At 31.6% G+C, this 18,478-nt stretch overlaps 1 protein-coding gene and 1 long non-coding RNA gene across 2 annotated transcripts in view; one reads left to right on the top strand and one right to left on the bottom strand.

The window, feature by feature from the left end:
* The window catches only part of LOC146528524 (uncharacterized), a 41,174-nt gene extending 25,529 nt beyond the window's left edge, over positions 1-15,645 (bottom strand). Inside the window, exon 1 of the long non-coding RNA XR_014879096.1 lies at positions 15,117-15,645. This is a non-coding gene — a long non-coding RNA (uncharacterized LOC146528524). The remainder of the gene's footprint in view (positions 1-15,116) is intronic.
* Positions 15,646-16,191: 546 nt separating this feature from the next.
* LOC146528525 (BOS complex subunit TMEM147) lies at positions 16,192-18,336 on the top strand. The gene is made up of 4 exons (XM_085203361.1): positions 16,192-16,378; positions 16,462-16,603; positions 17,105-17,227; positions 17,889-18,336. The coding sequence occupies exons 1-4, from the start codon at positions 16,302-16,304 to the stop codon at positions 18,234-18,236; spliced, it is 690 nt and encodes a 229-aa protein (XP_085059487.1). The 5' UTR covers positions 16,192-16,301; the 3' UTR covers positions 18,237-18,336.
* Positions 18,337-18,478: the final 142 nt, after the last annotated feature.

Raw genomic sequence — 18,478 nt, forward strand, 5'->3', positions numbered from 1 at the left:
GCCCTACTGTACGGTGCCTTTTACTATTAAAAGCTACTTTATTAAAGGTCAATAATTAGTGTTATCACCTGCAAAATAAACTTTAACCATTTTTTGCTATAGATATTTAACAAAATTGGAGTGAAAGTTGAATAATTTCTCTAGTTAAAGTAGTTAAGTTAAAGTTTAAAGAAAACGTTGACTTATAAATTCAGTTAATGAGGTTTATTTACAATTTAAGGTCTATTTGGGTTCCGCACGTTGAAAAAAAAAGAGTCGTTAGTAGAGCTATTCTTTGTTGTCTGTCTGTCCGTCTCACAAGACCATTTTTCTAGGGTAGAGGTATCAACCTAAAATTAAAGCGAATCAGCATGGTACGAATATGAATTTTACTCATGCTTTCAGATATGTAGAGTACAAGCATACTATTACAAGCATACTAAAGGAGCTGTAGAAGTTGTCTGAGATTGACAGTTTTTATGGAGAAGAGAAGAGAAACAAGAATTAACACTTTCTATTTTCCATCAACCGCCCGAATTCAAGACACTTCACGTTGTTTTGAGAAAACAGAAATATAAAAAATGTGATCATTTCCTCGAAGATTGAACCCATAACCGCCAAGTTTATAATCAATCGCTTTCTCACATTTTTTAAATAATATATGCAAATAATAATTTAAAATTATTCCATTGCAAATATTCTAACAGTTCAAAGTACCTACAACAAGTATAAGCGGTAGTTTGTTTGATGAATTAAAGAGACCGACGCCGGCGCCTCCGTTATGCTAATTTAGACAATTAAACGCGGCAACTACTGGATTAATTGTAAGCTATAGCCGTCAAGGACACTTTATAAATCATACCATCATTCAGTGGAACAATTAACATTAGTTTAGATTGATGTAACCCAGCCGTACTCAGAGATGTTAATAAAGATTATGTAAATCGCTACAAATGTATGTACTAAGTTAATGTAAATTAATAGTATATGGACAATTTTAAATCTGTTTATCAAAATATTTATAAATTCAACGTGTTAACATTCAATTTCAACATTATTCTTAATTTTAAATGAAATAAATAGACGTGTTGTGTAATTTGACAAATCAAATTACACAATACGTCTATTTATTTGGTCAAATCTTTATTCTCTAGTATTATAGAGGGTGGCCGTGTGTCAGATATTGTAAGTCAAATAAAAGTACTAGCTTCTTCTCTTTTTGCCAGCTTCACGCTGTATAACAGGGTAGGCAAAAGGAACCTAGTGTAACGACACTGCGTTCTCCACTTCCCGTCCAATTTTCCAGACTTTGCGAATTTAGTGATCGAAATCATCGCTGTGCTTTTTCCTTGATACCAGAGCGAAGAAATGAAAATATTAACAAACAATCATTGTCAATTATCAAGTAAATAGCTAATTATATAGAATTTTTTTTTTTCTTACATTCTATCAGTCATTCATTTAATTTACATATCAACATAAGAAGCTAATGATTTAATCGATGCAACCAACGCGTCCCACAATAAACAACTCTCAATATGCAACTGCAAATAAAAAAAAATCACCTACATAAAGTAGAAATTCCATTCAAATGCAGTTTTTTTAGTGACTCGTCAGTCACTAACTAGTCCGCCGGCGGAATGCAAAGTGTTTTATTGCATTCCACTCTGATACCGTTAAATTTAAATTTAAATGCTTACACTGTAGTTGTGTTTGTGTGTGCGTGTTTGTGTGTATGTGTGTTGTATGCGCATGCGCGTTGTCTCCGACTGATGGATGACAGGTGACGTCGGCGCCGCAAAGAGCCAGAGGCGCGTGACTATGAGCCTATCCCGAAGAATAAGTATAAGCTTTATCCTTGATTTTATTGTTTTAGTAAGCGTATAGACATTTAAACGTAGCGGAATTTAAACCTGTGCCTTATAGATTAGATAAATCTTAATAGATTTTGAAAACATTAATTAATTCTTGATTATCTGTGAACGGAGCGTCTTAACACTAGGTTCTGTTATTAGAGATCTTCATGCTTATTAGAGGTGTTCATGGTAAGCACGGCGTAGAGTTCCACCACTCAACATGCAATATCTCAAATTCAGGTGACCTCGGTCTTAAGACTGAGTTGAACCTGAAAAATATAGCTTATATCTCAAGTATTTATCAATTTTATAGATAACTGTAGTAAAATAAGAGTATTTAAACTTATTTACATAATACTACACATAATATTTATTTCTAATAAAGTGTAAACTAACACAAAGGTAGCTAACCCCTGCAAACGATCATCTCATTAGACATTCGCATGTCCGAGCCCGCTTGGAATCTGCGTCCGAAACAAAGCGCGCCGCCGTTATACTGTCATATCTAAGTAAATACTACTAAAATAATATTAAATATAATATATAAACATTTAAATACTTAAATCATTGAACAGATTTTGATAAAACTTTGTTTTTATCAAAACATTTTTTCTCTACATACATCATTTATCGAGATTTATCAAGACAATTCCTCTACATAAAAGCTTAAATATTTTATAGGATTTTTGAAACGAAGTTCCTTACGGCAGGCTTGGAAGGGATAGGGATTTCGCTGCGTGACCGAACTGAAAAAAATGTGATAGTAAAACCGTAAGAAAAATGCGTGGAATAAAACCGTTAAATGAGACGTGCGCAGGAGCGACAGTCGCATACACAGACGAGTAGTGTATAATACCTTTCTCTTTCTCACTCTTTCTTTTCGTTCTCTCATCATTTTTTTGCATGATTGTGTGTTATTGTTGTTTTTTTATTTTAAGTAATTTATTATTTCCTAAAATACTAAATTTCCTAAATACTTTCTTGTACTTAAATAAAATCTAATCAGCAAAATTTAAGAGAAAAATCAAGAAAACCTACATAAAATTGAGCACGACTTTTATTGCAATTTGTGTATGATTCTACATTAGCCGAAGGAACTTCGTTCCTACCTGGTGTCCCACGACACCACATTTAATTTTTAAAAAACATAAAATAAAATTCTATAATAGCCATTGATTGCTACTGCCATTATTCAATATTTTGAGAAAAAAGAAAAAGCACATTATTAATACGTATTTCAATAGCTCTTGTCACTCAAGCACCTCGTGTTACTTACACCTATTTGAATGTTTAAAAGCACTTATATGTACCATATTGTTCCCTAATAAGCTTTCTAAAACAGAAAATGGTCAGTATATTCAATAACTACTCTTATTATTTATAGTTTAAAGCTCACATTCATATATAATGTGTAATTTCTACAATTTTGAGGAGCCTCGAAGAGCTCTTCGTAAATAAAGAACGAGTGAAAGTCGATAATGAAATAAGAGGAAGGATATTTTTAACGGCCGCGTGTAGTGAAGCATCTCGAGAGGGACCAGACGTAATATTTATTCTGAATTGTGAATAAGAAAATGTTAAAAGTTAATGCGTAAACGTATCTCGGAGGGAATATTAAAGATTTGAAAATAACAAACAAAAATAAATGTTAGTAGATGGCCTTTGAGCAGCTAACGACGAAGACGTTTTTTATATACTATATGCAAATCTACATATAAATAACTCTTCCGTAACTGAATTATTGACAGATAAGAAAAACAGCTGTAACAACGCGGCGTGGAATGCTGAAGTTTGGACATGTAGAGTCCACACAAACAAAGCTGTGTGCTACAACTAGTAGTACACTAGAAGAAAACAAATTAAAAATACAAAATAATAACTAAAATAATTGTAGATGCAATAAGTTGGTTAAGAGGTCGCGCATAAAACTGCAGGACGTAAAGTGTCGTAGGTATAATAGGATGGTGGACGTCGCGCGTCGCCGGCATTAGACTTGGTTTTACGATGCAATTACGTAATGTTGAAGATATAGACATGCCTTTTATAATTATGAATTTTCTATTATATACGACGAAACGCCATCGTGGCGTAGCGTCACAAGCCTGCGACTGTAATCGCGACGGTTGTGGGTTCTTTCCCGCTTGGCGGTATGAAATATTTAATATTCTCATTTGCTTGATTTAGGTTTGTTAATGTGGCAGAGCGTGGCTTTGAGTTCTCGCAATGGCTCTAGAATTCGACCAAACATGGGGATTGGACGCGTCTTAACACTAGGTTCCTAGGTTCCCCTATTATGTGCGGGATAAAGCGTGAAGCTAAATAATAATAAATAATATATGCATTAACATAGCAACATACATAAAACATTCCTCGGCAAAGCCAGCGTTGATAAAACTCGCATCATATATTTCGGCGCCGCTCAAAATCCCCTGACGACGTCCAAAGCATTCCCTTCTTTATACGCGGAATAATAACAAGTCCACAACTACTTGAATAATGTTTGCCGTCTCTAGGAAAAATTGCGATATCTACGTGTTTCTTGTAGTGGCGTCATTTAAAATACACTGACATACGAATAAGAATTTTTTTGAGAACTATTTTATGTTGTATACAAATATATGTAGTTATTTTTGTTACTGAAATAGTTAAATAGTGAAATATCTCTAATATTCACATCTCACTACTTCACAGGATAAGCTTAGAGAAAATATGCCACTGTCATCTCAAGTTTTGCCTCTTTTTTTTCTTTTTAACCAAATATAAAAAAAATATTATAAATATTTTCTTTTATCTGTGTAATCAATCGCTTAACTGACGCAAAACTTCAAGATATACCTACTTTTATGCATATATATATTTAGGTACTAATATATATTTATTATTTGTGCAACATATCAAGACGGGATCACTCACATCGTCTTCTACCATGCATTATATGTATTCGTGAGTCAACTTCAAGAATAACAAGGGACCAGAAAAAACGCACTAAAGTTGGATAAAAAATACACGCTCTTAGTGTCCCCAGCAAAAACACCGCGATGTTTATTGTATGAGTCGCTGAAACTCGACCGCGCCGCTTAATGGATTGCCGAGGATTGGCTTTAGCCTATAACGAACCAAATATGGATACATATGTAGTTGCATTAAAAATGATAATTTTACAGACAGAGAGATGTGTTAGCCGTTTAATACAGTAAATAGCGGTATAGGTTGATAACAGGTGCTTAATAATCTATATATATAAAATCGAAAGGTCACTCACTCATCACGAAATATCAGAAACTACAAGTGCTAGGAATCTCAAATTTTGCATAGGAGTTACTTATAGGACGTAGGTGCTCGCTAAGACGGGAATTTGCAATATTCGATTTCTAAGGGGTTGTTTTTGGGGTCGAAAGATTGTATGAAACTTCGTTACTACAAATGCTAGGAGTCTCAAATTTTGCATAGACGTCACTAGGACGTAGTCATGGAGACAGAAATTAATAATAACATAGTTCACGCGGGTGAAACTGCGAGCGGGCCGCTAGTTTAAGTATAAAAGAAAGTCAAATATTTCTGAGCCTTAATAAATTTTAAGTTATTTTAATTGTATAGTAATAATTTAAATAAGCAATAAATAATTATTACAGGTACCTGTATTACTGGCAACTAATATTCTCTTTTTAAATATGAATAAAAATTATACTCTATTTTGTTAATTTTTTTATGATTATTTCTCTTATTTAGATTTTCCTTACTTTAAATAGTTTGATCTTTGCTAACTCGCTTACAATTAATTTATTTACAGATTCGTTTCAGCTCAGAGTAACGATTGCTTTTATTTTTCATAAACTTCAAAATAAGATACTACATTTGAAAAAAAAAAACAAAATTATGTAATATTTAAAGATACTATATTTTGTTTTTTATTTTTACCCAAAAATCAAGACAACCTTTGATTTTTTAAACAAATATATGTAGATATATACGGCTAACATAATATGAAGTCGAACAGAAAACCGATAGACAGTCAGAGGTGCAAGTCACCACTGAATTATAAATCACGGAGGCTTCAGGGGAACATTCCATAAAACGGTTTTATGATAATGGAATCGATTAATTGTTCGGATGCCGAATCACGCTCTTTTCACTTGCTGGCGTCGTTTTGGCAGTATAAAAGTTAAAAAATGAAACGGATGCAAAATGACAATGATGGGAAGAATCATATTTTAGTTAGTATTTACTTATGTGGTTATATGATATGATACGGTTATAGATTATTTAGATTGTTTGAACGATCTTCGAATAAATATTTATAGTAACAAAAGATAATAAGAAGTAAGTGGATTTATCCTAACTCCACTATTTATTTTTATTTTTATTTATTATACATGGCTAAGAATAACAGAAATAAAGAAAAAAATATTGTCATAATTAAACCTAGGTTAAAATATAAGTAAATAATAAAATTTTTACTCAGCATGTGCTATGTAATACTTCTTCCAGACCATAATTGACAAAGCATACCCAAAATGGATAATATTTCATAACATAAATCAAGTATAAAGTTAGAAGAAAGTGACAATATCATTAGCTAACCCAAACGCGTTAATGGCCTTATCTCGTAAAGACAAAGGAGTCATCGATCACTACGCACTACAACCCTTTCGTATCGTCTCCTTACAGCCCGTCAACTACGCTATCTATCATTTATACATTCGCTTAGTAAACAAAATGTATTCTCATAAGAATGTTGTTATAAAATTCGCTTCATTTGGGCCATAATGGCGCAGCGGCGTCTGGCTGTACGCGACGGTTGTGGGTTAGAATCTCACTCGTGGGACTGACTTAGGTAACTATATTCCTCGCAACGATAACGACAACAAGAACGAGCTTTGCTCTAAATTACCTATTATATTAAAATCATTGAAAGAACTCATTTCAATATATTTAAATAAAAATTATGGGTTATCTATAGCTTCCCTCATTTTATTTCTTAAATTCTAATACAGACAAAGTTGAATTAAACATTTTAAATAATAAAGTATTATTGTAAAATAAACCTTAAAAAATTATGAGGTGATATAAAACTAAAATTACGAAAATGAAAACAAAAAATATACTACGATTTTGTAATCTAATCTAATTACATTAATATTTTAAACGTGAAGAGTTAGGTCGGCTAAATGCCTCAATCTCGGGAATTATCTATTCAGATTTCATAATTCTATAGTTTTGCTATAACCCACTATGCCTTTGATCGAAGTAACCCCGGCCAACTAATTCTGCGTCATCATATACATTTTTTAGTTATTTCCGTTTGTCGACAAGGGAGAAGCAAATAAAAGCTTTGCAATAAAAGGTGAATACGACAATTACTTTAACTAAACCAATTTTTCCACAAAATGGCGAGTTATTATCGCATTTCCCGGATATTACTGCCCGTACGTAGGTAGCGATGTAGATGCAGTCGTGAAAGTACTATAAAGGTTTACGCGACACGCCTCGCGGACATTCCGCGACTCATAACGCCTCTTCGGTAGATATTCTGCGATTTATAATGTATCTCTTTTATTACCATAGGGTGGTGGGTGTATGTATGTACGTACGTGTAAATAATCTTTCTAAGTTACTATTTTTGGTCTCTCAAAAGATATTAATTAAAAATATTGCGCTAGTGAAAAGTAATTACTATATTAAGAATTATTTCTTTATGATATTTAGCATGTCGCTATTTTATTAGCTTAGGCTTTACAAAGAATTTTTTCTCTTAAGTCTACTCTTCAATGTTAGCTGAGATGGAAAATTGCTGTATGAAATATATTTTTTGGCTTTATGCTGTATCCTGAACCTGGAATCTAGTGTTAGGACAGTCCGTTACTATTGAGACACTTCCGTTCCCCACTTTTCACCGAATTGTACAGGCTTCGTGTATTAAGTAACGGAGCTGAACGCCGCAAATTTATAATAATTATGTTTCATAATATCTTTATGTTTTAAATTCCTTGCATTGAACGGACAATCGATACAACATGAATCGATACGCTCTCTCGCCGTCGTAAACAGTTTATTACGATTTGGCACGTCGCGCCGCGCACCACTATACGATGCAATGCAAAAAAAACCACACTTAGGTCCTGTCATTAAATTACTCATTAAAGTATCGCTATAAAATCGATAATTATATTGCATGAGAACATTTAAAAATACATATTTATTCCGACCTCACATTGCAACCTTAGTAATCCTTTAGATTATAGAATCGTCTTTGACCTAACTAGGTACATATATGTAGGTAATACTAGCTTTTATAATAAATAGCTTAGAATTGTGTATAATACAGAACACATTCGACGTGCTTTATTTAACTGTGAATAAAGCAAGGTGGGTAAAATGGAAAAATATACGTCTAAGTATTGTCTTGACAACGGATTATTAGCTACCTAATACAAAAATATTAGTTCAAAAATAAGTTCGTGAGATTAGCGTGATCAACCAAACTCTTTAGTTTCATATTTTTTTTTATGTACCAAGGTACCGCCACACGCCGATAAAATATAGAGACGCGTGTAGTTGGAGGCATTCCGAATAATGACCATCTCGTTACAAATACTTTATGAGCCCCCTGAATGTAGTCGTAATAGTAAAATGATACATAAAATGTTTACCTTCATGGCTGTCATATTGATGGTTTACTGAATACCCTACTTGCTAGCCTGCTAGGTCGCAACCTATACCTAGCTGCATTAGTCATTCGACCCTTAATTAATATAGTTAATATCTTGCTATGATGATATCTTGTAGTAAATAAATTAAATTTGTCTAAATAACTTTTGATAATTTTGAAAACATCACCGATTTGGAGCATTAATTAACTTTTTTTATTTGGTTTGATGAAGTCCGACATTTAAACTTTCCCACTCAACAAGAGTATGAGATTTTCTTAATTTTTTCTGTTTGTATCACTAAAAACGGGTAATGCGAGAAGATAGTAAAAAGAGATTAATTAATAACACAGAATGCTCAAGCGTTCCTTGCTTTGATGTACAAGTTAATTCAGGATAAAATATCAAACCTTACTCAAGCCACAGATATGGAATTATAAGCTCCATTACTAAACATCAATAATATCACAAGATAGAGCTACGTATGGGCAATCAATGAACAGAAGTTCATTTTACACTTTTTGCCCCTAAATACCTTATTGTCACGGCAATCCATAAAATTATGTTAACATAATTGACATTTCCGGTGTTTTGTCGAAGCTAAATAAATATCATATTTTATATTCACTGACCACCTGTCGTCGGGCGTTAGAACGCGCATTGTAGGTAGGTACTATAACGAGTGCCTGGCAGTGGCACCAGACGCGTGCATTAACACTCTTGTTTGTGTTTTGTTAAATAACTTTAATTATCTAATTTATGCTAATAATTTATTAAATATATACTCGTAGATTGAGTATCATGGTATACATAGATATATGCTACAGAAACTAAATGCGAAACTGAAAATGAAAGATTCATTGATTGATAAAAGATTTTCTTCAATATAAATACAATTGCATATTTTATATACTGTACAATAAGATTCTAATAAGTTTATATTTGTATAAAATATATAATAAGAGAAATGTCTCTTTCATTTTTGTTGAGGTGAAAGAAACAAAAATAATTCGTTTTACATTTTTATAGGCATACCATATTATTAACATGACATACTCGTACATGTTAGGATTATTGAATTTAACAATAATATTATCATTAAATTTACTAAACTTTAATATACAAAGGTCAGAGGGATGAATAAAATTTTAATCCAACTAGCTGACCCAGCTCAAATGACAGATTTACAACAACGCCCAATTTTAAAATAACTGTAACTGGAAAAATATTCTTTATACCTAGTTTATAGAGGACATTATCCTTTGACATAATGTGTAGTAAATGTAGTAACAATTATTTCTTTGGGCGCTCCAAGGGCTTTGTGGACTCTCTCCCGGTACCTAATGGTCATTGCCAAATTTCAATTGTTAGTCTAATAAAGGCCTTACAATTTTTTCCCCGTTTCAGAATTCCGACTAAAGCATCGTGGGAGTATGTTAAGCGTAACATTTTGCGTAATGGTGATATACTTTCATATTTGTTGAACAATTACTTTTGTAATTCTTATAAAAAATATGAAGGATTTTTGACATATGTTTATAGTTTATGTATTTTTTTTTGTAATGTTCATATGTGTTCAAAGCAAGAGAGGTTTAGAATTACCATAATGTTATTATAGGTAGAATTCGTACTATCCAGGGGTATAATTTATAATAATACAATAAAATTACAAGTTCTCTAATGCAGTAAAGAACTAACTTCTCTAAAGCTTGTGAAGGGTGTACGTCTGTATGTAGGTACTATGTATGTTTAACACAAACAAGTAGCTATTCAGCAACGCTATCCCTTATTTCCAATGGCTCAAATCGTAGCGCACCTCCGCAAATCGTAATCCTCTTAGAAAACATTTCCAATTTAAAAAGAATTCCACCTTTTATCCTTGAAGGAGGGCACGCGTAAAAAATAAAAGGAAAAACTGTGACACGCGTCCAAGGCGTATGGGCGAATACGTATAGAGTATAGATAACAGGGTTTTTCGGGTCCCTCCACTCGATTCTTTACAGGTCGCTTCTTCCATCGAGAAAGCATCTATTGAAACTCCACTCAGGCCGTGTTAGCTGCCTATTTAGTATAAAAAGGGTCGAATTTCCCCGCGATCCTTTTTTATCCCGACGTGGGGTGGGCCTCCTTCACCGGGCTTGTAACGACCGCTCCGATGCTGCGCGGCCTTCACTTCCATCAATGCGCTATTAAATTTACTTACCCTTGTTTCTGTTAAACTTATACCGATAAAACCTATAACAACACTTGGATCTTGACCATTCTATTTATATAGAAAAATCTATTTAAGACGTCTTTCGTTAACGTAAAATGTGACTCACAATGTTTATATCAAAATTTTGTTATATTTAAACTTTGATGATAATCTTTTATCAATACTATAGGACTTCGTTATAGCGATATATGAATTTACAGTAACTCATAATATTAAAATAAAATAGTTATTACATATATTTAACAGATTCCATCTATCGGGCCCACGCAGTAGTAGAAATGTAGGTACCTACTAGCATGAGTTCAAATATTTAAAGGGCGGCTAAGTTTGATCGGCGGGCGGCCGCGAGCCCCGCAATTGGATCACACGAGCGGTTACGGTCTCGGAGTTATTTCACTGAAATTAGTTTATCCAAGCAAATTCGATTTCGGTGGCCTTAAGTAAACTTAAATTTGTATCGTCTCGATAGTAACAAACACGATAGCTTGCGGCAATTTGAAAAAAGTTATGTTTTTATTTTTGTTAATAGATGTACTTTTAAAAATGTAAGAATGTACCTAATATATGTAGGTACCTAATAATACATTGCGTATTGTCTTTTGAGTAGCAGAACTGAATGCCGCAAGTTTCGTTACGAATTTAGCCATATTTGGGTTACATAATTTAATTTCTATACGCTAATTATAATACATTCTTAATTGTACATTCTTTTCTAGTCCAGCTAATTATCTTAAAGGCAAAGTATTTGGGTTCACTATATTTATTTCTAACATATACATACATTGTTTATTTTTAATTCATAATTAATAATGTAAAGTTCAATTATAGGTAATGTTTTAAGAAAATAAATTTGATTTCAGAAAACTCAATTATTTGTTAAAGTTCCATTGATCAACAATAAATTTACTATATAACCGAAGAAAATTCCAGAAAATAAGAATTGAAAAACAGAGTAATTCGCATAAGAAGACAGCGGTGGCGCACATCGCCTGGGGATCGGTTAACCCATGTTACACGACGCGTCTCTCCCCGAGGACTTCGACTTTCCACAAAGAAAATAGCAATCAAAATTTGATTTACCGCCACCCGCGGCCATACATCACATCTCTCTAATCCGCGAGCCGAAAAACCCTAAAATCTAAGGGGATCCACGTCGAGGTGGAATTGAAAATCCCACTGACACGATCTGCCTTTAATATTTATGAGAACGTTAAAATATTACTAGTTCTTGAGTAAAGCTAAAACCAACTGGAGAAATTCGTAAAAAGATCTGCAAAAAAAGCGGTTTATTTAATAAACTTACTTAAAATGAAATAAAATTAGGTTATATTCTAATATTTTACAGTAATTTAGTCAAGACTACCTAATTATACCTAGGTAAGTAATATATTAAATTATTAATTTTAATTTAATGTTTAACTGTCATAGCTAAGCTGAAGTATTTGCTTTGATACACACAATATTAATTCAACACGATAAGAACCATGAATCAAATACCTATATTAGTAAATATATTTTCTATCCTTAGTATCGACACTAAGGATAGAAAATATATTTTAGAAAACACTAAGAATGTGTACATTATAAACCTCGAACCCTCGTGCGATATTAAATAGATTTTTATAATTTTTATCTCGGCAATCTAAAGTAATATAGGTAATTTTGCTAAATATGATGCATATAGGTAAGTAAGCCCCTCTCCCCGGGGCCGCACCACTCAGTATTCAGTGGCATATAAAACCGAATTGGACTTTTTGATCAGCCACCAAATATTCTATGCGCCGCCCGACGATAGCTTATACATAAAGAATGAATTCCGACCTTGCCTCGACATGTTATGTTTAAATAAATAATCTTATTCATTGATACCAATGAAATACCTATATTATTAGTTATTTATTGAATATTTCTTATTTAAATTATAATATTATAGATTTTACGTAAGTAAAATGTTTAGTAATTTAAAATTTTATTTACTGAAACTTAGACTATGTATTTGCTTCTCAATTTAAAGATATTGTCTTGTGGGTAAAAGAAATATAATATAGCATATGTGATAGTAAAATTATCATAGGTAGGTAATATCCAAAAAACGTTTATTCAATCAAAGTTATAACAAGTCAGTTCCACCACAATGGCAATTGATACTCAATTGTGCGGACAAAGCGGGAATTAGGATATCTTTAATTCTTATGATTGATGATGGAATGTCAAAGTTAAGGGAACAAATGAAAAATATTTTGTTTGGCATACTTTTATAATTTACGAAACTGTTAAATAACAATAAAATATTCCTTTAAAAATAGTTTTGACGCTTTCTCCCATATATTAGGTTATGCAATAGAATCTAATATAAAAACACTGTTCTTAATTTTTCATTAAAATTCGAGGTATTGTGTGTTGAGTATAGAACGACGCACTTTATGTAAGATTTTTTTAGATAACTTGTACTATATGCTTCTAACATTAGACACACTACATATTTTTTAAAATCTATAACTAAAATCATAAAACCTACTAAATGCAAATATTTACTAAAATAATAAATCCGATTAATTTTATACAAAAACTTACCTACATACAATACTACATCTACTCATAGCCTACACCGAGACGATAATAAAACAAAATTATTAGCGAGAAACAAAACTGGCACCCCACGGCCGGGCCATAGCAGATCGCGAGTTTGCATTGAGATCGATCGGAGGGTAACGGAGGGTAGATGAGGAATGTCGCATTGGGGAGTTTGCATGGGGTCAACTAAGCCGTTTCCGATAAGGCCCCCGGCACTCTCGGACTTTCCGCATTTTGGTACACGCTTATCTCCCGCACTCGCCTGCACCGTGCGTGAGCGGAATAATGCACTCCCTACACAAATTGATATCATTTTTCTATAATTTCACAGCAATGATCTCTTGCTACACGCTATGTGAGGTATTTTTATTATTTTTTTTCTTGAAAAATATTGCGATATACCTATAAATTTCGTTATACCTATGTGTTTTATTAAAATGAACCAAATTATTTTTTGTTTAGTAAATAGCCATAATTTACCGAGCTATCCTTGACTTCTGTTTTTGTTTGTAATAAACATTTAAGAATTCGGCGGAAAGTGGAGAATGGAGTGTCTTAATACTAGGTTCCCTCTTCCTACCCAGCTGTGTGCGGGATTGTGCTCATTTGATTTTTTATTTTGAAACACTTAAAATTATATTAAATTCCAGCAATTATCCAATTAAACCTTATGAAATTTTGTATAAAATATAAACATGCGAATTTAAGTCAATATTAAAATTTTCTAAGAATTTTTACTAATATTTAACTTTAGTACATAATGGAACAATATTTAAAAAAAACATTAATACGGACAAATTACTTTAGTAAATATTCCTAAACAACATGATACCAATAATAACAAGAAAAACACCTGAAGCCAAGTCCTAAGACTGAAGAGCGATTACGACATTCAGAAAAAGCTTATACCGCAAGATTGAGATCTCAGCGTGAACCACTCCACGTCCCAACATGATAAATAACGTTTTCCCCACTTTTTACGCCGAGGGTGTCACGCAAAAAAATGAATAAGAAAATTTACCTAATGGCCGCGATTCTTTATACTCTATCTCCATTGTCAGAGGACAATGCTGTAATGGAGGGATCACGTGAGTGAACTGCGTTGAACGTTTTATTTTATTTGCTTTTTTGTAGAATAAGAAAATATGTGATATATGGTGGTCATTTTCATATTATATAGTCAATTTATTTTTATATGCATTTTTATTTTAGTTTCCCTGATTATACGTTTGGGAAAAATGCCTATAGTCGGTAGAAAAAACCCTTTTTTCACTTCATTATTTCTATAACTTGCTTATAATATTTTTTTTTTATATTTTTTTTGTACAAGTAATTAAGGAAAACATAATTTATCAAAAGATATACATGTTGCTAATACGTTATATATAACGTTATAAAAATGAAAAAAATGGAAAGAGTGAGTAAAAGTAATTTTTTCTACTAAATATTTTTCTAATGCTACTATGTGATGTCTAAGCTTTTTCAATTTTATTTTAAAATTAATTAAGAATCATTATACAGTTTTGTTTATATATATAATTTTAATTATTAATTTTTATTATTTTTTAATTTTATAAATATAATTTTAAGTTTATATATATAATTAAAATTTAATTTCATATATATATATATATATATATATGTAACAAAATATCTTTCTTGTTGGACATAAAAATAATATGTGTGAAAACAATCTAATAAGATTATACTGCATTTACATTCTGTATACTCATACATATAAAAATACATTATTAAAAAAATAATATTTATGAATTGTTAATTCTAGATCCCAAAATACTTTTTCATTAGTATAACAATGAACCGATGTATATTTAAAAACCTTACCAAAATATCCCTTACAAATCTGAAAACACTTCCACTTTTACCTTTTATAAAATATAAAATTGATTTAAATAACTATAAATACATTTTACTAATCATAAGCTACACTTAATTTATTATAATAAATTTGTACACAAATACAACAAGTTCCTATTATCAAGTTCAGAAGGGTACTGAACGGTGTCTCAAGCTTTACCGGAGCACCCACCGAGTTGAGGACGGACTATTCTTGCGACGAATAAAATCTACATTTCCACAACCCTTCTTTCTCATTGGTTATAAAAACCCAAACCCCTATGCGCGTGTGCTAAAAAATGAAAGGGTTGAAATGTTTTACCCTTTTTTTAAAGCACCCTTCATTTTTTATCTCTTTCTGTAACATAAGGGTGCCTATTCTAGATACTAATAAAAAATAAGCAACTAAAAATGTATATGTAAGCAATTAATTAAGAATTATGCATTTTTGTGGGTATGTCATTAATAATATCCAGATTTTTTAAATTTTAATAAATATTAGAGAAAAAACATATTCTTCACTAAATACAAGCTATTTTGTTGATATAAGCAGTTTTACGGCTTAATTAGTATAGCGTTTTAACTTATTAAAAAATATTTGTGAGATTATCAAAACTTTACAATTATTTTTAATACCTGAAACACATAAGTTTTATTATTTTACAAAATACAAAAGTCGCGGTAAAACTTGTCAATGAGCTGACATTTGACAGTATAAACTATAGCATTCCATTTAACGTACGAAGTACAAACTAAAAAAAATGTATATTTAACTAATTAGGTAGTTATAATAATAATAATATTACGAAAATAAACAGTGAGTCTTTAATTTTACAAATTGCAAAGTATAAAATAAAATCCATACGAAAGCATTCCAATTTACGTAGTTAGCTTTAGTTCAATTTTTATCAACAATTACATACTTTCATATTGATTTTATTTACGAATTTAGTAAAAATATACGAAAGATAAATAAAATAAATACATCATTTAACATTAGCAAACCAATAATAAATTATTGTTTTAAATTTGTTACGTGACAATATCGAAATGACAATGACAAAAAGAACTGACATAACGAGTCTAGCTAGCACTTTAGAATCGCAAAGTTGTGATTAAGTATAGTTTTTGTGTATTTTATCTAAATTGTTGTATGAATTAAGGTTAAGAAAGATGACTCTTTACCATTTTGGAAATTGTCTAGCTTTAGTATACGCGCCATACTACATGGCATATAAATTCTCGGGGATGTAAGCCTTTTTTATCTAATTAGGTTAAGGTTGGTACAAACTCTCTTAGATTTATTAAATACTGAGAGACATACCTTTTTCAGATCTGAATATGCAACCTTTTCCAAATGTGTATACGCCGGTGGATTATATATTTTTACACAACTCTGTAAAATGTTGTTATTAGCAACCTTCTTTCCTGATTCAGATAATATTCATGAAGGTGGAGAATATGATATATTTTTGGTAAGAAGTCATAATATTTAATGCTAACGCACTAAAATTTATTATGTAATTCATAGAGAACAAAGTGTCTTATAGTGATAAGCCTAGTGATGCCCATCCTATTGCATATAAAGCATGAAATAGAAAAAAAATCAGTTCATAAGTTAACACAAAATTACACACATATACTATTAGGAAGCAAAAAAGTTAGCTTCATGCTCTATCCCGCACCCAACAGGGTAAGCAGAGGGAACTTAGTGTTCCCCACTTTGTGCTGAATTCTGGAGGCATTGTGTGTTGAGTGGCAGAACACAGTGCCACACTGCCTCAACACCAGAGCAAAGAAATAGAATATAAATTTAATTAAATATTTCATCCCCTCGAATGGAGATGGAACTCACAACCAGACGGCTTCACAATCACACTTTGTGCCTCTGAGCCAAAACTGGCTCCAATAGTTTTATATATGATTTGTGGCAATATATTTCTAATACTAATATGATGAAATATTTATATTTCCAGGAGATTCTTAAAGCAACAGTTGATCTTGCTGATCTCCTTGGTTTGTACTTTGCATTGAATTCAATTCCAGGGAAAGGCCATGCAAAAATTTTAAATGCTGCAATTGGCTGGGCTAGTGCCGAGGTAAACTTTATTAGATTATATGACTATTTAAATTATTATATAAATAATTTTATACATTATTATAATTTTATATTTAAATTATTATATAAATAATTTGAATAGTCACTTTTTATTGTAACTATTTAATAAATTTAAAATTATACATTACCCACTTCAAATTATTTTATTATCATAAAACTCGGCAGTAGGTAGATCAGGTGAACAATAAGAACATGTTACCATCAAGCTGGTATTTGGTATGCCTCTAAGTAAATCTTATTAAAGATTTTATTTCAGCTTCATGCTGCATGTATCCTGCATTTGGCAGAGTTGACAGAGGGAGCCTAGATTTAAGAAACTGTGCTCCCCACTTTCTGCTGAATTTTAGAGGCATTGTGTGTTGAGTAATGAAACTTGTCGCCATGTTTTAGTTCACTTCCTCCAGTAGGAATCGAACCTTCAATCGTTCACATTTATTATTATTACCTTACCCTACAGCTTATATTTGTTGTAAGCCTTTCAAAATAAGTTATACATATAAGTAGAAAATTAAGAACTACCATATTTTATCTTTTTTACATCTGCAATATGCCATATTACGTGTGACTAAATTACAAATTGCAAATAATAACAAAATATGCTTTTTGATTACACATGTCTTATTACATATTTTTATCAACAGGTTATAGTCACTCGAAGCATTCTTTTATGGGTTGGAGCCAGAGGATCAGAGTTTGACTGGCGCTATGTCCGTTCATGTGCGGAGTCTAATGTAGCTCTACTCCAGCATGCTTCTACTGCAGCTCTTGTATGGCTTTGGACTAGAAGCGATTTGCCAAAGAAATATTTTCCAATTGTAGTCACACTACTGGCACTTACACCTTATAGAAATTTGGTGGAAGAAGCTATAGGAGTTGTTTTTGGAGTTAGTCCCTGGACCTTATTAGGCATCAAGACATTGCATGCGTCGGTTATTGGACTCAGTGCATTAGCTATATATGCAGTATTAGCTCAACAGATTGGAATATAATTACTTTATTATTAAATTGTAATAAATGTCAGTAAGGTTTTGTTGAATGAACTTAATTATGTTTTTATTTATATATCAATAAATAATTTACTAAGTATAATTTCATTAGTTTTAATTTTAATGTAAAAAAAATCATTTCAAATTACATGAAAAACCAACTTCAAAATTTTAGCTACATCACAAATTTAAACAAAAACTAAAATATAGATAATAATATTTCCATTTTTCAAGAAGCTTTAAAA

This window comes from Heliconius melpomene, chromosome 19 (genome assembly GCF_056956725.1).
Source record: "Heliconius melpomene rosina isolate 202511_hmr_F chromosome 19, ASM5695672v1, whole genome shotgun sequence".
NCBI classification, from domain to species: domain Eukaryota; kingdom Metazoa; phylum Arthropoda; class Insecta; order Lepidoptera; family Nymphalidae; genus Heliconius; species Heliconius melpomene.